This window comes from Aedes albopictus, chromosome 2 (assembly GCF_035046485.1).
Source record: "Aedes albopictus strain Foshan chromosome 2, AalbF5, whole genome shotgun sequence".
Lineage (NCBI taxonomy): Eukaryota > Metazoa > Arthropoda > Insecta > Diptera > Culicidae > Aedes > Aedes albopictus.
In genome coordinates this window covers 509,489,133-509,512,097 of record NC_085137.1, presented here as the reverse complement: position 1 = coordinate 509,512,097, position 22,965 = coordinate 509,489,133, and the positions used below count along the sequence as shown (strand labels likewise).

Below are 22,965 nucleotides of genomic sequence, written 5' to 3'. Positions count from 1 at the left end.
GCTGGAAAGCCTTCCATGAATTTCCTTAAAAATTCCTCCTGAAAATCATAAATTTGGAATTCATTCAGAAATTTCTCCAGGTATTCGGTTGGAAAATCTGCCCTTGATTCCATCCACAATTTCTACAATTTCTCTAAAGGTTTCGTTTGGAAGCCTTCCATGGGTTCTTTCAGAACTTCCTCCTAGGATTTCTTCATAAAACCTTCTAGGATTTTTTTCATAACTCCCAAAGATTCTTAAGAAACTTTTTCAGAGATAATTATTATTATTATTAGCTTTATTAAGGAGATTTTCAGCCCACGGCTGATTCATCTCCAACGTTTATTTTTCAGAGATTTCATTCAAGTTTTTTTTTTCAGAACTTCTTTCAGGAGTGGTTTTCTACAAATTCTAACAGACATAAAATCATTTCATTCGAACTGCTCTAGGAAATCCTGCAAGAGTTACTCCATGAATTCCAATAGAAATTCTTGCTTAAATTTCTCCCGAATATTCATCAGGTATTTCTCGGGATATATCTGCAAGAATTCCTCAAGAGTTTCTTGCATAATTTATTCCAGCAGAAATTTTTCCAGAGATTCCTTCTGAAATTCCACCTCGTATTCATCCTTGTCCATGGTTCGTGGAATGATTACTGAACATTTTCTTACTGATCTTCCGAGAAATGGTTTGATTAAACTTTAGAAAAAAAAAACTTTGGTAAAGTTAATAGAACTTCTGGTAAAACAAATGAAACTAATCGCCGAAATTGGTAGAAAAGATTGTTTGAGGTTTCTTGAAAATCCCTGAAACTAAGTATTTTTGAGAACAAAATTCAGTTAAACAAAAAATCCAGAAACAAAAATAAAAAATACTGTAAGATTTCCTGAAGAAAATTATGCATCATACAGGGTGTTAGGTTCCTGAGTGCAAATTTTTCAAAGGGTGATAGAGGACCATAAATGGTGAAAAAAATTGTTTTACGCATATGGTCAAACCTCAACCGTTACGTAGTTATTAAACTCCCAATGTGTTTGACTCTTATTGCTTTAACTGGCTATAGCTTTAAATTGGTTAAACTTATCGCAGTTTTTTTACCCTTATTCGAAAGATTTTTTAATTTTCTATCAAATGGAATCTTTGAATCGATTGGTTTAGTTAAATAACTAAGTTTTCTAGAGAAAGTAGCTCAAAAGTAGTGTGTTTTAATTTGTTTTTGTCAATTATCTTTGAAAAATGCGTTATAATTCAAAAATCTTTCTTGAGCAAAGCTGTGGCCCCTGTTCCACTCTACTTTTCGTTCTTTGACGCCATACTTCTAACTCTTATCGTTTTCTTGCAATTACCATAACGATTGCAAATTTATGATCTGAAATGCGACGTTTAAATCGAAGTTGCAAGAAAACGATAAGAGAAAGAAGTTTGATGTCAAAAAACGAATTGTAGAGTGGAACAGGGGCTACAACTTTGCCAAAGAAAGAATTTTAAATTATTACGCATTTTTCAAAGATAATTGACAAAAACAAAATAAAACATACTACTTTTCAGCTATTTGCTCTAGAAAACTTAGTTATTTAACTAAACTTATCGGTTCAAAGATGCCATTTGATAAAAAAATTCAATAATCTTTCGAATAACGGTAAAAAAACTGCGATAAGTTTGACCATTTTAAAGTTATAGCCAGTTAAAGCAGTTCAATAACTACGTAACGGTTTCATCATTTATGGTCCTCTATCACCCTTTAAAAAGTAAAAAGTTTGCACTCAGGAACCTAATACCCTGTATATGGTAATTATTCTCAATGGCATTACTAATTAGTGTGCTGGTCTAAGAGAGGTTATTTGAATGCAGAATGTGTTCGTACTTATATTCTTATAAGATAAATAAATTTCAGATGTTTTTTTGGGACTTTGAGTGACTCCCATTCAAATAAATCTTTCAGAAATGCTTTTAGAAATTTCAGTATTTTGCCAAATATCATGTCTCAAGTTTTACCGAGACAAGAGTGTTAGTTAGCAGCTACATTTTTCAGATTCGGGATACAATGAAGCCTTGTTCTGTAAATTCTTACAGGAGTTTTTTTTTACCAAATAGTTCGCTAGAAACGCTTCAACGTTTATAAAGGTAATTCTTCAAAAGTACTACTCTAATGTCTAAAACAAATTTTACATTTATTCTTCAAGAGCTCCTCAGATGAGTTCAACGCTTAAATTTCAAGGATGTTTTCAGAAATATAATCAGAAAAGACGAGTTTTTCCAAGGTACTCACCAAGAAAAGCAACTATAAATTTATAAAGACTGGACCCGAAAATAGGATACGTACCACGTAAAAAAAACTCAGTCAAAATTCAAAAAATCGCGTAAAAAAAGTCTAACCATTTTTCGACGAATCATGCAAAATAAGACGATGATTTTTTTTTTGTGTGGAGTTTTAATTTACGCGGCCACGTAAATGAAAACCGCATAAAAAAACCTGACTGTAGCTCTTTTTCAATACTTCGAATACTTTTCTTAAAACCATTATATAAACTGCTTTCAATAACAGCAAAAATGACATTTCCATGACCAAACATATATTTCTTATGCACGGGAAAAGAATTTGAGCTTGAACCAGTGGAATCTATAACCTATTGCCTATTACCTCAGTATTGCCAAGCCAGTTACACTCAAACAAGGAATCAATGAGATATCTACCGGGGACTAGCAGGCATCTCCAGCGGCGTCTGCCCCGTCAGGTTGCAGGTTAATGTGAGAAATGGGGAAGGAAGGGATGGTTGCAGTCGTTTGTTTCCACAGCAGACCGAATATACAAATTCATGCGAATGTCAAAGTGTTGGTGAGATACGGTTGGCAGAGGGTTCACACATTGGTGCGTGGATGCCAAGCGTAAGTGTGTGTATTATTCTGAATATAATGCGGCACAGTTCGCTTGATTACAAACTAGTAGGCGATATCTTTTCCAACCCGTTTTTTTTTTCTAGCGATGGAGATGAACATGTGAATGTAGATAAGATGTTTATTTAGATAGGAGGGAGAAAGTGCATAGAAATAGGAGGAGAGGGATGGGCCAAGGATTGAACCCAGAACCTTCTGAATATGAATTAGAAGTGGCCGCCACTAGACCACCAAGCACGGACTCTTATCCTTGTGAACATACATTATCGCGTAAGTCATCAATGAAGTCAAAATGTGTTCATGGTTCATTGTGTCTATGTTAACTTTCCTAAAGCATCACGTTGGCAGCAGATCGCTGGCGTAGCGCACGGTTTCGGTCAAAAATTTGCCATAAAACTTAAGTGTTCTACGGGCCCAATCAACACACTACCAACCCAGGTCGGTCCAACGCTCCTTTGCCAGAAGTTTCCCCGCACCGATGTCCCCTTCCTCGATGTGGAAAGCCACAGTTAGTATACTTGCTGCCGTGACGGTGTCACGTAACGAGTTCGGTGCGATGGTTGTTTGAGAATTGGTGGCAGGAATCGAGCGGAAAATTCGCGCAATCAAAGTCAACGATTGCGTGTGCAATAGTATGTAGGTAGCAGAGCTAGAGCTAGAGCCGAAGAAGGCTGGGTGGGGTATACCGGAACAGCTCACTGTACAGATGACTGATTTCCGCAAAATTTGAATTTCCTGCAAATCCGACAAACGCTTATTGCCTCTGCTTCTTCGGGAGGCAGCGACGGCGACGACGATGGTGCTGGTATACGACGAGTCGGTTGAAACTGATTCTCTACCAACATCGTTAAAGAGTTGATTGCTGGTCAAAGCCTTATTGGGTGGTGGCACAGAGGTTCGACGTCTATTTTGAAAATTTGACGGAATTCAAATTTAATTATAGTGAAATCCTAGACTTTCTAACAACTGTCTTTTATAAATTTTGATCGTTAAATTGGTCCGAATCCGTACAACCCGACTGTAACGTCTTTTATCTATGATAGAACGAACTCACTCGGGGCATTTATTGTGCGTTGTGTTTCCACCATTTCCCACCCCCACGCGCACCAATGTAAACTGTAATAATTTTTCGCAGAAGAACTTATCAACTGAAAAACATGCATGGAATGCGCGAAGGAAATAAATTTGTACGATATTTTTTTCCGCTCTCGCGAATGTCACATCTCAATCAAACTCGTGAGTTGGTTGAACGAAGAACGTGTTTCCATTATTGCGCGTATGGGTTTGAGTGGGCGGTAAGTGGGATAATGATGGCCATCATCATAAATTTCTTCGGAGGGCGTCACTATCGTTTGCTGTGGGTTTTTTTGCGACCGTAATGGCCAGTGATTCGGAATGTAATGGGAAAGCACGTGGTCACAACGTAAATGGAATTTTTGGGATGTTTGAATAGTGAAATAGTGTAAAAGGGGAAAAAAATCCTTGAAATTTAGCAATTTGTTTGAGAAATTCTAAATGAAAGTGAAGCAAGATAAATACTATTTCTAATAAATTTGAGTAAATATTGCTATGGAGGAGAGCATTCTAAAGTTCGATCCATACAAGCTAAAATAGAGAAATTCCAAGAAAACATACGGGAGATAGACAAAATGATCGGGACAGGCAAAATTTTCACTTTTCAAAACATGTTCAATCACCTGTAACTTTTCGAAAAGTGCATCAAATACAGGTCGGACTCGATTATCCGGAGTCGGGTTCACATGCTTCTCAATCACATATCTGGGTAACGGAACGCTCTATAAAGCTAATATTTTGACAGTTTGTCAAGCCAACTTTGATTAGAGATCAGTCAAAATTTCAGCTTCTTACAGAATTCCGTTTGTGTGATTTTATTATGAGAAGCGCCAGAACCCGACTCCGGATAATCGAGTCCGACCTGTATTCTCAAATGTTTACTGTAAGTTGATCAACTAGTTGTGTATCAGTGGACAAAGTTTGAAAACGATCGGGCTATTCTACACGAAGTGATAAAGATTTTAGGAAAGAAAGATATAATTATCCGATAGCCAACTTTGAGCTGTTATATCTCCGGATTCAATGAACCGAATGCAATGAAATATTGATCATTTATGACATATATAATGAGCCATTAAAAACGTTAGACTCGACTTGAAATTCGTAACACAGAAGAAAACTATAACGATTAGATTCTTTTTCCAATAAAAGACCAAATTTTCTTAAATTTCAGCATCGTTTCAAAATTCAAGATGCTAATTATAGTTCTAATAAATTCCCTCTAATTGTCTTCAATATAAATATGTTTTGAAAGAAAGTAACACCATAGCCGGAAAATAATCGAAAAAGTAAAGGAATGCATATTCAAAATACACCAATACACTAAAAAAATCATAAAATAAATGAAATCGCTACAACTTTTTCTGTTGGTAATAATTTTAAGTTGAGTCAAACGTTTTTAGGAGCTCATTATACAAGTCATATATAGTCAAAATTTCATTGCAATCGTTTCATTGAATCCGGAGATATAACAGCTCAAAGTTGGCTATCGGATAATTATATCTTTTTTCTAAAATCTTTATCATTTCATATAGAATAGCTTGATCGTTTTCAAACTCTGTCCACTGATACACAACTAGTTGATCAACTTACAATAAAAAATTGAGAATATTTGATGCACTTTTCGAAAAGTTACACCTGATTTAACATTTTTTGAAAAGTGAAAATTTTGCCTGTCCCGATACTTTTGTCTATCCCCTGTAGATACTCGGGGATTTCAAAGAGCATTAGCAGAGCATAACTTCTGAAATCACATGCACATTGCGGAGCCTCGTAGTCGTGCAGTTAGGGTCACCGAGCTTCTAATTGCACCATGTTGTGGGGTGAGGGTTCGGTTCCCACTCCGGACGATGAAACTTTTCGCGAGAGTAGTTTCTTCTCCGTATCTACAGGTGCATGATCCGTGTGCCCGTTGTCAAGTGTTAAGTTTCGTTCAGCCTGTGCAGCATGGCTAATAAACGGTATCCGTGTCATTTGTTTTATTACTATTTTTTTATTGTTTAGGAGGGAAGAGGTATGTTATAGTGTGAATACTTCATGCATTGAGTATGCGAAAAAGTGTGACAAAGAGTGGAAAAAGGGTCTGAAGAGTGATGAACGTCATTTTTTAGTGTCGTAAGTAGCTTCCTGTCCTATGGCAGATGGTCTTTTTGCACCAATTTCATTTTAGGAACAAATAACAAAAAATCAAGAAAATACATTAGTATCGTGAATATTTCTGCTGAAGTAATGAGTAAATACTTTTTGTCTAGTTGCTGTTTCCACTTTCAATGCCTAACAAATGAGGCTATTCATCATTGTAAGCGATGCAAGTTGAAAAACGTCATCTTACCCCAACTTACCCATAGTTATTTTTTTGCGTGCTGTACGTAAAATTGTACATTTGTCCCTAATCTGAGCATTTGTAGTGCTGAGGTCAAATACAAGCTCATGGAATGCTGCATCAATATATTACAACAATAAAGGGCGACCTTTATTAGAACAAATTTGATGGACCAAAAACAATTACGGAACCCTCTTCATCACAATTTATGTTTTGTGTCATATTTTGTTTTCTTTATCGAGCATTTGTAGTGTTCCATTTAATGTTTCGTTGTGGTCCCCTGACTATAACTGTGCATTTGTAATGTTATATTTTATTGTCGTAACATTGCGCCTAACGTTTTGCTCGTGAATGTCTGAAGCTGAATTTCGTTTTTCTTACAATATTTTTCATGCGAAGATTCTAACAAAAAATAGAAGTTTCAGTTTTTCTTTATTTTTTTACTTATTCGTTTATTTGGAAGGCTCCAGCGCCACATGGGCAAAACTGAGCCTAAATCTTTTGTTTTTACATTGATTTTACATTTTACAAATGTATACTGTTTTAATACTATGTTAGTTTGGGAAACCGAAGTACTCGCGGCTGTTTCGAGGTTAAGGATTGAAAAAAAAATAAATAAAAATAAATTGGGAAGGAGGGATTTAGGGGTCTTAAACTTAATTATTTCCTAACTTATACTAAAAACATTGATGGGACAAAATTTCCTGATCTGGAACGGAACAAAAAAGAAAGGGCTTTATCGGTAGACAACGACAAGAAGAGGACAAACGGGAGGGGGGCGACAGACAGGGACGACAGCAAACCAAAAGGCGAACAGCGAAAACAAGGAACGTGCTACATCAAACTCTGACATCAACACGTTTCAAAAACTGGTAAATCAGGTTCATGTATTCCAAATCAAGTCCTGCCAACACTTCCCTAACGGGTTTCTGTTGTTTTCCTCGGACCCGGAGAATTCATGCAGTTCAGATCTGACCTCACGATACTCATTGCATCCCCCCACGACATGTTCGATATCCTGGTGAGCCACGCCACAGACACAGAAATTGCTTTCTGAGAGCCCAATACGGAAGGTATGTGCGTTCAACAAATAGTGGTTGGACATCAGCCGACACATTACAAGAATGAAATCGCGGCCTAAATCCAACCTTTTAAACCATGGCTTCTTCAACACCTGTGGAATAATGGAGTGCAACCATCTACCCATCTCTCCATCTCTCCATTTGTGTTGCCAGCTGATCAAGGTCTCCTGACGGGCCAATGCAAAAAAAAATCGTCGAAGGCGATTTGACGCTCGTAAATATCGCCTTCGGTAGCGCCCACCTTAATCAGTGAGTCCACTTTCTTATTGCCCGGAATCGAGCAATGTGACGGGACCCAAGCTATGGTGATGGTGTATGAGCATTTGGACAAAGCACTTAGGACTTGACGTATTCCATTCAGGAAGTACGCTGAGTGCTTCATCAAAAAGTTTAAGTTATGAGTCGTTTCTTCTATGGAATGTTTTCTACAGCTAGATGCCGAAAACTGATCCAAACTCATCTCAAAAGCCTTTCATTTGCTTTAATTCGAAAAGCTTTTCACACTTGTGAAGGTTTATTTGAATCTCGTTCGAAGAAAATCCTTACCGTCACCTTCGTATTCACTTCTATTCAAGTTGGCAATCAGCACAGAGTCTTTTTGCCGTGGTTTCATGACATCACCATCATCAGTGTGCCTAAAGCACATGCAGCACAGAAGCAGCAGCAGTTCGCTTGCGACGTTGCTGGCAGCGAGCAGTGCTGACGCTGTCGTAGCGAAAAATAATAAGAGCTCACACCCATATAGATTAAATCTCGATGCGAGGCATATCGATGTCTCTCTGATTTTGAAGGAAAGCGTTTTCCTTGGCTCAGCGGACCGTAACGTCGTCGGTATTATTGGCACATTCGACGGGCTTCTCTATACCCTCACGCGGAGATGAAGCTCGTCGGATCGAACCTTCAATTCGAGGTGAACTCCCGGCTGGCTTATGTGAAAATTGCTATAGATAGGAACAGCGACGACGACGACGACGACGACGGTGAAAGCATCGTGTCTACATGACACCAAGAGGATGTGAATCTAATTGCGAGAGTGTTATTTGAATATTTCCAATTACGAATTTTCGTACCCGATTTCCCCATCCCACAGTCGGCTATAATAGAACATCGACTAGTCTACTGTGCGGGTTCTCGGGAAAATCGAGTCGATTCCGGTCGCTTACCAGGCTTTGTCAGTTTGAGCTTTCTGAGATTGAGATTATGTATATTGTACAGGAAATTGGAAAGTGATTAAATTTGCTAAAATCGAGCCTTTCGCAGCCGTCGGAAAATCGAAAGGATTGGTAATATGTTCGTATGGTGGAGCAAACAGCAGTCCATTCAATTTCCGAAATGGTAATCACCCCCGACTTTGTTAGTCGACCCCTTATGCCGCACGTACATCCGAGGAAAGATCTTGATGAACTGGCTGCCAGTTTTTGTTAAGTCATCAACAGCGACATAAAATGGCACTTTGCGCTACATCGCGCCCCCCGAATCACCGCATCAATTTCCACTGGAAAACATTCTTCAGCAGCCGTTATATTTTTTCGACCCGGCCGTTTTCGTTCCACACACTACCGAGAATTCGTTATGGAGCTTGCTTCTGTCTCCCGACCTTATCAATTTAATGTCATCTTTATTATGACTTACAAACAAGTTCTTATTTTTATCGCGTCATCAAAGAAAGGGACTTTTCTCATTTCTTCAGCTTCCGACGCTTTTGCTTTCCAAATTTGCACAGCACGTGTCCGGATGGTTTCCCTTTCAGTTATAAAGTGCCAATTTGCACTTCACACAGAGTCTGGTCCTTCAACCGCCGCCGAGGTCGCCGCCACAACAATGGCGAAACTGCGAAGGCGATCGGAAAACTCCACAAACAAGATAAACGGACAAATTTTCACTCCGGGCACAACGCAACGCAACGGGGGCAGTCGTAAAATTTCCAACATGCCAGAATCTGGTCCAATTTAGGAGCTCATTCACAAACAGTTTAACAGTTGGAGAAATGTGCTTATCTCGATTGTGTGCAATGGGTATCGATTGTCTGGGCGGGAAAATTGAATTCTCGACGATGTGTTTATTCTAGACATGTGGTATTGCCAGTAGGCTTTGTCTTTAAAAGGTCTTGTAGTTAAAAATAAAAGTAGACGTTAATAATTAGTTGATGTTTGTCATTCTAATACAATGAGAGGTAAAAAATAGAAGATAGAACAACAAATCAAAAGAGAATGAAAGAGAGAGAGAGAAGAAAGAAGACAGAAGATAGACAATAGAATATAAACAGAACACCTATGACGATCATTCGGCAGTCAGCATTAAATCAAAGATAAGAAAAAAACGTACAGGATCGGTAATGAAACCCCCATCTCTTCTTTCATCTCTTATAAATGAACCATTCTAACCTCTCCATTAATTTCGAGTTCGTGTCTGCGCTGCAACACGTAGCATCCATTAACATAAATCTTCTCGCAATTGTAATCAGTTAAGTGATTCTCCACAATCTTCAGCGCACACAACAATATGTCACGCTCGCGTTGGTTCATGAAGCAACAACGCCAGAAAAAAAGGATAATTCGTTTGTCCTCAACGAGGACGACGAAGCCGTTTTTAACTTGTGATATCCCAGAGGAAACATATACCGGGATCTGCGCAGATCCCAGCATCCGCCCATGAGCGAGAAAATTAACAATTTACATTACAACAATAAACCATCCACTTCCGGCGCCGACGACGGTGCGATATACCGGTGGGCACTTGTCTCAAGGAGTCTCCGCATTGCCGCCGGTTAGTTTATTCGTTTGCCTGTGCTTGTAGTCCGTCTTCCCCGCGCACGCGGGCGGGTGGACAATCAACAATGCTTTTTGCTGCCAGTCAGTCAGTGGATGGATGTAGGGCGGTGGAAAAGGACAATCACAGGATAACGACAATGGTTGATCACTTCGCTGACATCCACTTGTGTTTGTTCCGGCTTGGCTGGCGTCAGAAGAGAACAACCGCGCGCCAAGCTACCTTTGTGTGCCAGGCCAGCAGCCGGGAATGATAAAACAGGATTGTGCCTTAGTTGAGTGGATGAGAGCGGATGTCATCAGTTTGCTGCAGCATTCGTCATGATTATTTCTGCTTTTGATGAGGAAAAACAAGTGCGATGCAGTGTAGGTACAGCACCAGCATGTAACGGGGAGAGATGAGTCTACGACTAGGATGAAGACTTGGGGAAAACAAGACATTTTTTCAACTAGAAATGAGTATCTGTTCATTTTATATTCGTTTTCGTTTAAACAGTATTTTTATTGTGGCAGGATTCCAAGTGAGGATTTTTCATAAAATAAATCTAGCTCATTCATAAAGGTTGTTGAAACCTAGAATTCGTAAGTTTTTCTGAATTCAAATGACATAAAAAGAGAAACCTCTGAGTTTGAGCCAAAAATATTGTGATTTAGAGGTGGCGCAATCGCCTCAAAGTTGAATTTTCGAATTATAAAGAGGTGTTTCCGCTTCAAGTATCATTTTTTTCAATTTTGAACCGATTTTCAATCTTTTTTATGAATCTCTCACGAATAAAATTAAGAATAAGCTTGTAAAACATTACATTTTTCCAAAATTACGCAAAATATAATTTTTTAAAGATTTTTTTCTGCATTTTACAAAAAAAAATAGCTTTGGGGACCGATTAGTTTTTATCCACTTGACCAATTTCCGCGTGCTTTTGTAGATATTTTGTTGCCTAGCCTTGTCCTGAATAAACTATTCGTTAAAGTATTCTTTTCTATGATACTTTTCTCCAAAAACTGCAAAAACATTTTTTTCATGTTAAATTGGAGTTTAGGACAAAGTGTTTACTTCAAACCAGATACAAAGCATCATATTTAGGGATATGTAAAGAAGAGAAGGATTTTTTTTTTAAGTATTCTCTTGCATTTAGAACTTAAAAACATTTTTTAATTAAAAAAACTCAAAAAAATAAAATTTTAGGCTTCCATATGATTATTTACAAATTTTAAGTACAAAGTTAAAGAGTTATCGGGCCCTAAAGTATTTTTTTTTTTTGTAAAACGGAGAAAAAATAAATAAAATCTTTAAAAACTCATATTTTGCGTGACTTTGTAAAAAAAATATATTTCACTAGTTAATTCAAAAATTAATTTATGAGAGATTCATAAAAAAAACCTCATGGCACCAAAAATAACATCTTGAATATTAGGCTGCCATCTTGAATTTTGGGCCGATATCGTGGAATTTCTGGTCGCCAGTGATGATTTCCGCACAAAATTCGTCAACCATGCTAAATGTTACAAACATCGCCGCAGTTTGATATGTCGCATGATGGGGCTTGGTTCAGTTTTATGTACGGCCAGTTCAACAGGTGCTGGTCCGGATCACTGAAATGGCCATAATTCAGAACGATTCAGAACATTTTGAATAGCAATCAATGCGATAAAATTCCGGTTCGATTCGAGCTATAATCCGAAAAATCGGCCAATGGGAAGTGCCTTAAAAGTTAATTAACTTATTTTGCGCACAGACATACACACACATACATACATGCAGACATTCGTCGAACTGAGTTGATTGGTATATGAGACTTGATCCTCCGAGACTTTTTTCGTAAAACCGTTTTTTGAGTGAACATATAGCCTCTCCAGTACACTAAGTGCAAAAAGCAAAAAGATTGATATCAGTTGAAAATTGAAAAAGTTATGGTAATATTTTTGGCCCAAACTCAAATGTTTCTCTTTTTATGTAATTTGAATCCAAAAGAGCTTACCAGGTTTCAACAACTTTTGAAAAATAAGCCGTTGCCTAATGTACAAACTTTATTCGTAAGAAATTTGTGCCAAAATTGTTAGGAAAATAATGGGACAATTTCTAGGGCAGGGGGGCTACGATAGGCAGGTCACGTCATCAGAATGTCGGATAGCCATCCGACTAAAATGGTTCTCGATATAAAACCCTTAAAGTCCAACACATTCCTAAAATAGATTTTTCGGAAGATTTTCAAAGGGAATGTGTGACATAACCCTTCGATATGGGATCGTCCGTTAATTACGTAAGGATTTGTGAAGAAGATCTCAAAAATCTTAGGCTGCATGCGAAGAACCAAGAGATGAAAGGGTGATTAAGAATCGTATAAATTTTCATCCGTATCTCATCCGTATATTCACAAGCTAATATCTGTCAGATGTGCATAATTTAAACCAGTTTTTTTTTAATACAGCACAGGATCTTATCACTAGCTAGATGTCAACTAGAAAAAAAAATCTTGAATTTTCCATTATTCATTGTTCAAACTTCAAATTTATGTTGAAAACTACAGTGGCGCTTACGTCAACTATGCGAATATGGGCAGAAAAGGAGGTCTCAGAAAGATCTAAGGGAGAGAAAGACAAATGAGTGATCCGGGGAGCCTCAAGAAGGAGCAATAAGGGTTTCTGAAAGGATTTTACATGGGTTTAGGGGGAATTTCAGGGAGTTTCATACGGGCTTAAAAGGCTTCTGGTGGGATTTCATGGAACATTCAAAGGTGTTTCGAAGCATGAGGGTTCAGGGTGTTCATGGGGTTTCAGGTGGGCATCAAAGAAATATCAGAGAGTTTCAAAGAGGAGGATAAATGGGCTTTAGGGAGCATTTTAGGGAGTCTCTGAAGCGTGTTTCAGAGGTGTTCAGGGGGTTCGACGGGGTCTCTGGAGGGTTCATGTGCAGTTCTTGGTTAATCTTTGGGGGTTTAGGTGGTTCAGGCGGATTTGAGGTGTTTATTTCGTTCACAGGGGCGTTTCAGGCTGTCTCAGGGAGTGTAAAGGGGACTCTCTGAATCCCTCTGAAACGCCTCTTCAACCTTTTTGAACGCCCTTGAAAGGGCTTTGAATCCTATAAAATAAATCTCGAACTCCCGTAAAACCTCCAAAAATCTTCCTAGAGAACGCCCCAGAAACGTACCAAAGTGTCGCTGAAACCTCCTTAATCTATCTTAAATTCCCATGAATTCCATTCCTACATCTAAAACTATGCTTTTCTGATCGGATGGTGAGTAATTCAGCCTAAACCATTTGTAACGGTTCGTAGTACTGCCTTAGCAGGTTTATGACAGATTGTCACGGTCTTGAGTAGTAATCGTCTGTATATTAGAACTAAATTTAGGAAAGTGTTTATGGCGTTGATTTCCACTCTGTGTGTTGATGGTCACCGAAAAAAGACGCTGTGGAAGGAGACCATATTCGAGTGAATCCTGCTTTGATCGGAATGATAAGATCGGCCATTAACTCAAGTAATTCGTTCTAGTAACGACCATTGCATAGTGTCTAATGTGTGTGTGGACAAGAGCACATGTAAAACCAGAATTCAGCTCATTCCATGAATTACAAACTACCAGGAATACTCTTCTTCCAACAAAACCCCGAGGTTTTACCGTTAAAACCTGGTTACATCAAATCCGAGGTCCAAGGCGAACCCCTACCCAAAAACGAGTCATCCTCCGCCATGAAGACATCCGGACATACAAGAGAAGATCCGGCCATCCGCTACTCCAGGACGAGGATCTACCTCAAACCCGTTCTACAAATTTGATTGGGCGGCAAAGGCCGCAAAGAACTTGGAAAAGAAGCAGAAGAGGAAGAAGGAGAGGAAGGAGAGGATCTGCTGAGGAAAGGCAGAAGAAAGGGGTCCCGAAGAATGAAGGTCAGACTAGAATTAGAAAGTGAGTGGAAAGAAGTAGGGTGAAGAAGGTATATTCACTATAAATATCACGGTGAACACCAATTTGCATTTTTCGGATGTAGTCCGTGACATTTACCTCAAATAATGGAAAAAGAGTGGTTTCGTTGACTTTCTTATAGAACTGGTCTAGCCGCATAAGTTTTTCATGAACTATATTCTCAGGTTCAGCTTCTAAAACGAGCTGTAGGTGGTTGAATTCAGATTGTCGAAATGACATGCTTCAAAAGCAATGATTCTAGTTATGCATGGATGTAAACATGAGTGTCATTGTATCTATTAGGTTCTCTGAGTTTGCTCAGATGTCCTCTACCAGGATTGATGCAACAATACAGTACAGCAGTGTTTCTCAAACTATGGATCGCGACCTACTGGTGGATCGTGGACTGATTATTGGTGAGTCGCGAAGTCTTCATTAACTTATGTGGATAACTGATACTGAGGAAGATTACAAGTGGTAGTCGAAATACGCGTATCTGTCAAAGGATAAGCAAAATAGGACAGAATAAAAAGGTACAAAACTGGTGGCACTCATTCCAAGAGGGTATTTTGCCTAAAGTGCTTAAATTACTTATTTTATGAACTTTCATGGTGGTGGGTCGCTAAATTCTTTTAAAATCAAAAGTGGGTTGCAAGCTGAAAAAGTTTGAGAACCCCTGCAGTACAGAAATTCAAGATCACACATACATAAATAGTGGAAATAATGCTAAAATCTTGGAAGTTTGGAGTTTGGAAAATGCTCACATTTGTTGTGGGTCAAACTGTGCAGTAGATTTCAATTACCAGCAACTGTGCGCTCCAGGTTGGACAGTTTCAGGCAATGTATACCTTTGAGACAAACGCTTTTACACTATATTATTTTATTCATGGAGTTTTCTGAAGATGCACTCACACAAAATCTAAAATTGCGCCGGTGAAGCTAAAGAATGACAAGTAAAATCGAAAGTTAAGCGTGCAAAACGGCGATTTTCCACAATTGTAAAGATTTTATTTCAAACTAGTCAGTGCTCAAGACTATGTGTCAATAATCCATGACCTAGGTAGCTACCTACCATGCGCCTCCTACTCCTAAATACCACCCCTGCCTTGCATAGTTGGGTGGAGTCCGCTGGTATTTCCACACAAACCTCAAAACTGCAAAATTCTTAAGATTAATTTTAGGAAATTGCTGTTATGAAATAAGCTTTGCAGGCAAATCGACCACAAATATCAAAGTCACACCATAATTACAAAAACTGGAAGGGAGTGCTTAACAGTTTAACATTGTTTAAAATCACATTTTCATTATAAATTATTGTGAAAAAAATATTTTTCTTATCACACTATCATTATGCATCCAATTGTTGAACACTGGCACTACGATGTTAGCAATACTGCCAGATTTTTTTTCACTTTATCTAACCGTGCATTTCATGGGGTTTCAAGGGCGTTCCAGGGATATTCTTGGGGTGTTCCGGAGGGCTTCAGAAAGGTTCCAGTGGTTTTCAATGGGTTTCAAGGACGTTCCAGAGGTGTTCAAAAGGGATTCAGAGTGCTAAGGGGGTCCCAGGAGTATATCAAGGCGTTCCTGGGGGTTCAGGAGCAACCCACGGGTTTTCAATTCCTTGTCATATAAATGAATTGTCACTAGCTGGGACTAGTTGGGCACAAAATACGAAAAACCCGGAAAAAAACTCCACCAGAGTGAAAAAAAATATCGAATGTCGGGTCAATGTCGGCTCAAATTTTATCAAATGTTGGACCACTGTTGGACTCACATCGGATAACTGTTAGGTCTATGCTGAGTTTGGTGCCCAAAAAAAAACAGATCAATGATAGGTTTATGTCGGGTCATCAATTTCGAACAAACCGTTCAACAATTAGCGAGAACCATGGCGAGAACCGTCCAACATTAGGATGAACTAACTTCAGGAAGCGTTCAACATTTGGGTTACAGACTTCCCATACAAATGTTCACTCTATGCCCGAACTCGTGGAAAATTTTCAAAAAAATATTTTTGGAATGCACTTTTTTTCGTTTTTGAGTTGTGACCAATTGTGTTGAAAAATTTCCAAATGTGCCATATGAGCCTTTTTTTGAAAAATCATAACTCAAGAATCGTAGAAACAAAGTTTTTTCTTAGAAAATAAAAGAAAATTTTCTCAGAAATCCAAAAAAAAAATATGAACTGGGAAAAAATTTCCACAGTTGAGAAAATTCATAAAGAAAAGCCGGAAAAACTATGCCCGAACTCGAGGAAAATTTAAAAAAAAAATATTTTTGAGAAGGTAATTTCATCAGTTTTGATCGCTGAAATTTTTGGAATGCACCATGGAATGCACTTTTTTTTTTGTTCCTGAGTTATGACCAATTTTGTGGAAATGGATTTTTCAAAGTAAGTAGTGTCAGGGGAAAACAAACAATTTCCACCTGAGTTTTCAGAGAAAATAGGCGACCCTGAATTTTTCTCAATATTTTTTGTTCATGTATCCATGAGCCCTGCCTGTGGAAAAAGTTTCATGAAAATCTGAGACCCTTTGGCACAATTTGTAAGATAATAAAAAATCCCTATTAGAGACATAACACACATTCGCTGCTTTCCCCTGTTTGAACTTTTAGAAAATTGCAGCAAACTATACACATATCCATGTACGCAGTTTTCATCTAAGCAATGTCGTGGAAGAATTAGGTATTGTAAATAAATGATTTCAAATGAAATGGTGTGCTGTGTTTTATTTTGGAGACATCAGATTACTCGAAAACAAGCGACGAAACTTTCTAACGGTAGAAGTTTCAATATTTCAGAAACAATGTATGGAAAAAATCGATTTTTTTTTTGTAAAAAAAAACGTTCCATTTAATCAAGTAAACCCCGAATTGCTCAAACGGAGATCTTCAAATTTGTTTGAGGCGAACCAATCAAGGGTTGAAAATCTCATTAATAAAGACAATAATAATAATCATTAAATTTGAGATAGAGAGTTAATTATTAAAATATTTCTCCTGATGCTGTAACCTAGATCCAAGCTTTCTTCACATTATTTTTTACAATCTTTCATCTAACATAGTTACACAGTTGGCCGTTACAAATATTTATTCTTTTTGTCCCACCCTTCTTTGGCTCCTCGAGGGGGGGATAAAAATAATAAAGCATTTAAGCTGAAAACACTTAAAACTTATAGGATTTGTTAAAGAATTTTCACCAACCCCGATATTTTGATAAATATTTTTTATCAGCCCCCTCAAAATGCTAAATCCAGCAAAATTTTTTGGAAGGAGGGGGAGACAAAACGTCTAAAATATATTTGTATCAGCCTCCTTTTAAAATGCAGGTGCTGAATTATGTAATATTTACAAACTAATAAAAAAGAACGAATAATACGGCAAAAAAACTGATTTCCTTGCCAAGATAGCTTACTGTTATCATGTACTGTTCCATACATCAGATTCAATCAACGATGCCAACTCGAAAGTTATTCAAGCTAACAACCCATGAAAAAACATGTTTCACTTGGATCGGAATAGCTGCGCCATACCTGCCTGTAGCATCCGTTCGTCCACCACCAGTAGTGATTTTCCCCACCTCCCATGCTAGCTCACACATCACAATTTGTACTCACCTGGAATGTATCAGCGATGACGACAGCCTTCAGACCGCCCTGCGACGAGTAGAAAATACACACGAAGTAGATCAGCACCACGGCCACATGCGTATCCAAACCTGTTGCTTTGGAGAGGGCGATGGCGGGCGCCAGGACGGCCACCGACGTGTAGAAAGACATCTACAAGTAATAAATACCGGATGGATGTAGGTTAGTGTACGGTTTGCCTGGGAAAGCTCCATATACTGGAACGTAACAGTAAGAGTAGGATGATGCCCTCTAGTAGAAGCGGGATGCACTTGAGGTTGAAGACTGAAGCCGAAGCTGAATCGAGAAAAACTCGTCTCATGGAACAACGAAGGAGTGAGCTGAATTACACAAGATTAGATGATATTGTACTTGTGTTTGTCTGGGTCGGGTGGGATAGTGTACTTCAGTTGGCTTTTTTCACGATGATACCAGCTGCATTGCAAGTACGCTAGGATAATGTTAACTAAAAGGATTACAGCGTGTTACAGGATGTGATTACACCGGGTGAATGGGGTTTCGCCTACAGTAACTGGGAGAATGACTATATGAATTGTCGGATTACGCTTACGAACAATGTTAATCTTTTTAGTTGGCGCTTCAGCTCTGCAGATGTCGGTTAGCACTTGAACAAAACAATAAGAGAAATTTGGGATTTCCTGATTCATCTATTGAACAACAGTTTATTTTTTTCTAGGAAGCTAGTTTCACAAACATATATGAAAGAATTTAAGTGAGAAAGTATTAAACTGGAATAACAAAAATGGTGCAAAATACTGCAATTTATAAATGTTTTATATACCAATTGCTTTACTTCTTGCAACTACAGTTTAACCTTCCTCAACTGTCAAACGACACGTGGATAGCGGAGGAAATTATAAGTCATAGCTGAAGAATTTTACAACCGACTACCATCCTGTCTTACATTTTGCTCGCCTAAACTCAGTCTAATCAAATCAGAGGCGACGACGACAAAGACGATGGCTCCTTTTGGGATTGACTTCGACCGGCTCGGCTCGATCTTATACCCACCCAATGGGAAATGTTTGCTGTTATAATTGTTAATCAATAATTTTTCCCCTGCAATCCCACAGCTAACGACCGACGAATCAAATTCCACAAAAAGGTCCACTTTGCTCTCTGCCGAAGCTAATTGGTTTTCTGGTTTTGCAGTAGAAATCGAAAAACCAGCATACGGCTTGTGTTCTGGGAGAATGGCAAATTACATCAGAAAGTTGATTAATTGCCGGGTTTTTGGGACTGTTTGATTGAATTGTGAAGTCAATTTCTGTCAGCGCCATAATCAGATCCCACCGCATCCCGAAAACCTCAGCCGGTTATGGGTTTTTCAAAGCCAAGAAAACGAGTTATTACGCCTCCCTAAGCCTTTCCACTTCATTTAGGTCGAGGGTGCAGGGTATATGAGTGTGCGTGTGTATGTGGATGATTTAATTTGTGCTGCGTGGAATCATTTGGAAACCACAGGGCTTACCTGCAAGACGTAGAGAATGGCACCGAAAACTCGAAGTCTGTTGTCGAATCTCGATCCCAGGTACTCGTAGCAGCTCGTTAGGTTCATTTTGTAGTAGACCGGATAGAACAGCTTGATGGCGACGGGGATAACGAGCAGGGCGGAGATTACTGGAAATCAAATCAAACATTTAGGAACACCCCAGATGAGTAAATATTATGTTTGTTTTGCCGGGGCTTGAGCCTACCTATCAGAGAAAACTGCGTTCCGCTGAAAAACATTTCCGACGGGTTTCCCAGAAGTTCTATTGCCGTGATGAAACTCGTGGTCAGACTTAGCGTCACGGGGAAAACGGTCATACCGGAGCCGAGCAGGAATTCGTTGGAATCCGAGGCCTCATTTTGCTCTTTGGACTTGCCAAAGTACCCGTAGAATATACCTGTGAATGGAGACATGGATTGCGTCAGAGCCGGCGTTGTTCTGCTGAATGGAAAGATGTGGTATATAAAAATGATGAAAATTGAACTAGATACAAATGGGCATATCAATCAGCAATTGAATTCTTTGCGCTACTTTAATGTTGTGGCAGCATTGAGTGATACTCATGAATGCCTTTGGAATTTGGTGCAAAACGCCATGTTTCAAGCGTGATTCAATCACAATGAAAAATGGTTTTGTTATAAAAACATGCAAGATGCGAAGAGTAACTAAATAATATTTTCTAGATACGTCAAATGGACCATTTCTAAACCTTATGTATTTCAATACTTTTTAGTGTTCAAAAACCATTGAGGTTCAAACTATAGACACTTTGGATTCCATAGACTCGCGGAGGCGAAGACAGACGAACTGTCGGTAAGTGTGGCCAAATGAGCATGACGTTACGATTTCAATAGCGATAATGGATAACGTGACGTCATATTTGCTCGGTACGCTCCAAATTCACGGTAAAACACACTAAAATCATATTTCTCAACCATGTTTCCGCGAGTCTCTATAGTGTCTATAGTTCAAACTGCTTATTCATGGGTAGCATCATCAACCAAGCGTCTCCATTTCAACATTCAAGAATTATGAACGCCGTTTGGCCGAATGCCATCTGGCCGAAAGGGTCATTTGGCCGAATGCCGAATTAAGATCAAATGAATTCAGACGTCCGAGTAACATTGTAGCTGCCAATAGGATCATCAGGAATATTTCCTTCTTTTAATCATAGGAACAACGTACGGCCAAATGATCCTTTCGGTCAAACGGCGTTCGGCCAAACGGCATTCGGGTAAATGTCCCGGAACCAAAAATTACGTCCATAATTTTTCGATGATCAAACTACATTCAGGAATGATTTTATGAGTTAGGCCATTTTACCCCACCTTAGCATTTTGAATGAGGCTCCTCTACAGTCTGACGAATAGAATAATCGGAGCCAAGTGTATTTGACAGTTCGAGATAGCTTGAAAATGAGAAGAGTATGACAACAGCAAAGATTTTAGTAGTAGAGATAAAGAATGATTGTTAATCTTATTTATTATTATTTATTCATTCAACCATATTATGAAAAATCAGTGCAGTTAATGAGCGAATGAATGTTTAATTACACTATGTAAAACACAAAAGCTGTTGAAAACTTGAACTTCTCTAGAGTTGCCAGTATATTTGGTTAGATATTCCAGTTGCCAGTTTTCTGGATTTTCTATTCGACCGACTGTATATAATTACACAGCGTAATATTGCATTGTCTCAACAGCAAACTTATGTGTCTCTGACTGATTTTGGACCGCTGAATCCGAATCCTGGTTCAGATTTGCTCCAGCGCGTCACAATTTTAAGCTATACCTCAATTTATAGGGCAAAATGTGCGATTTGGGGCTTTTTTGATTGCTAGCCATTAAGCATGGAAATATTTTTTTGAGCAATCAAAAGGTAAATTGGGCAATCAACATCTAAATTGACAACTCATACAAAATATTTTGTTTTACTAAATCAAATTTGAAAGATGTAAGTATTTTATGTACTTGCATGCAACTTTTGGAGGGTGACTTGTATGGAAATATTGTACCTAGCATAATTCGCTTAAAACTAATCCAATTCGATTTTGAAAATCGAAATATTTTACATGAGTCGTTAATGTACATATTAATTGACCAATTTACCTTTTGATTCCTTAAAAAATGGAAATATTTCCAATCTTAATGGCTAGCAATCAAAAAAGCCCAAAATCGCATATTTTACCCTATAAATTGCGGTATAGCTCAAAATTGTAACGTGATGGAGCAAAACTGGGCCCGGATTCGGACTCAGCGGCCCAAAATCCATCAGAGAAACATAAGTTTGCTCTTGAGACAGACCAATAGTTAATTTTGGTTTCGCTGTGTTATATATAGTGACTGTGGTGTCCGGCGACGAATGGGTCGTTTGGCCGACTTATGACCAAAAGAATTTAGAGGAAGTTTTTGACATTCTAACTGCCAATATGATGATCAGAAATATTTCCTTCTTTTAATCATAGGCTATTCTTTCTAGTTTTGATTTTCAGAGATTAGTTTGAGCTGGAACTGCCAATATTTTATCTAAGATTTTTCTTACATTTGTTTACACTCAACACAATTTATGATTCTTTTTATAATTGAAAGTTTTGGTTTTGAAATACTTTGATTTTCGAATAACTATATCTTTGGCGAGATAAAGAAAATGGGGACTAAGTTCCACCATAGCGATTTTCCAAGAAGTGGCTGTTTGACACCGATTTTCTCATAAAATCTTAAAAAACGGTGTTTTGAAGTTTAGTGAACAATTTCTCGCTAACTGTCAGAGATTTTCTAATACAATATCAAAAGTAGGGCCATTGAAACGTTTCCGATCATTTTGTCCATTCACTGTATATGCAAGAGATTTTGATTAGAAAGCCGATTTTTTCTAAAAGGTTTCCAAAATTTTTAGGAGCATTCGTATTTTTTTTTTTAAGTTAGCAGAATACCTTTTTGTGAAATTAGCTACTGAAGACTGGATGAAAGTTTAAGATAAGCTACTGCAAAAACTTTAGAGGACTTCACAGACAAATCCCAAGTTTTGAAATAGCGAATTGAACAACTTATGAAGGGACTTTCTAGAAAATATTGATAAGTATACAATTCATGAAAGGAGTTTATCAAACATTCCGGTTGGAAATGCTTGGGATCCAGATGGAACCTGATCTGCCACAAAATTTCAGCTTATTGGGTGCAGTGGCTTAATTTCCCCGACAGGGGAGGAAAAAAGAAACGAGTACATAGGGTCAAATACTTGATCAAGAACCTCAAAAGTTGCATTGCCTGTCTACTGCGTTTTTTTTTAACGTGCAGAGAATGCAAAGATTTGACTTCAAAGGGTAATATGATGACTTCGGGTGTTATCGGCAGGCTTGTTATCTTCGTCATGAGGAGTTTTCGTCGGCCAAATTTCCTGAAACTTGGTCGAATAGTTCAGATTACTTGGACAAGTTTAAAAAAAAACTTCGCATGACGAAAAGAACAAAGCTGCCTGAAATACAAAGTTTCCCTAACTTAAAATTTAATTTATGAAGATATTACACTAAATACGCAAGACTTTTGAAGTTATCGCAAAATTACTCATTTTGTGAAAAAAATCGTTATGACGAACCTTGTATGACAAAATATGCCGCGAAAACACGCTAAGACCGCTCAGCACTAAAGTGCATAATTTCCTGACAACACCAAAAATGTGTAACACTTGCACATTCACAAAATCAGCTCCTGCGTCCGCAATATCGTGAAATTCGCAAAATATTTTGTACGGCAATCTAGTTAGGTTCACAAGTGACCTTGGTAAACAAAAAAAATATCGAT

The 22,965-nt window shown here is 38.3% G+C and overlaps 1 protein-coding gene across 1 annotated transcript in view; it reads right to left on the bottom strand.

The window, feature by feature from the left end:
- Positions 1-22,965, bottom strand: part of LOC109404759 (sodium-coupled monocarboxylate transporter 1) — a 247,588-nt gene that overhangs the window by 200,528 nt on the left and 24,095 nt on the right. Inside the window, exons 3-5 of the mRNA XM_029870294.2 lie at positions 19,371-19,562; positions 19,145-19,293; positions 17,644-17,805 (exon numbers count right to left, since the gene is read on the bottom strand). Of these exons, the coding sequence (XP_029726154.1) occupies positions 17,644-17,805; positions 19,145-19,293; positions 19,371-19,562 (503 nt within the window). The remainder of the gene's footprint in view (positions 1-17,643; positions 17,806-19,144; positions 19,294-19,370; positions 19,563-22,965) is intronic.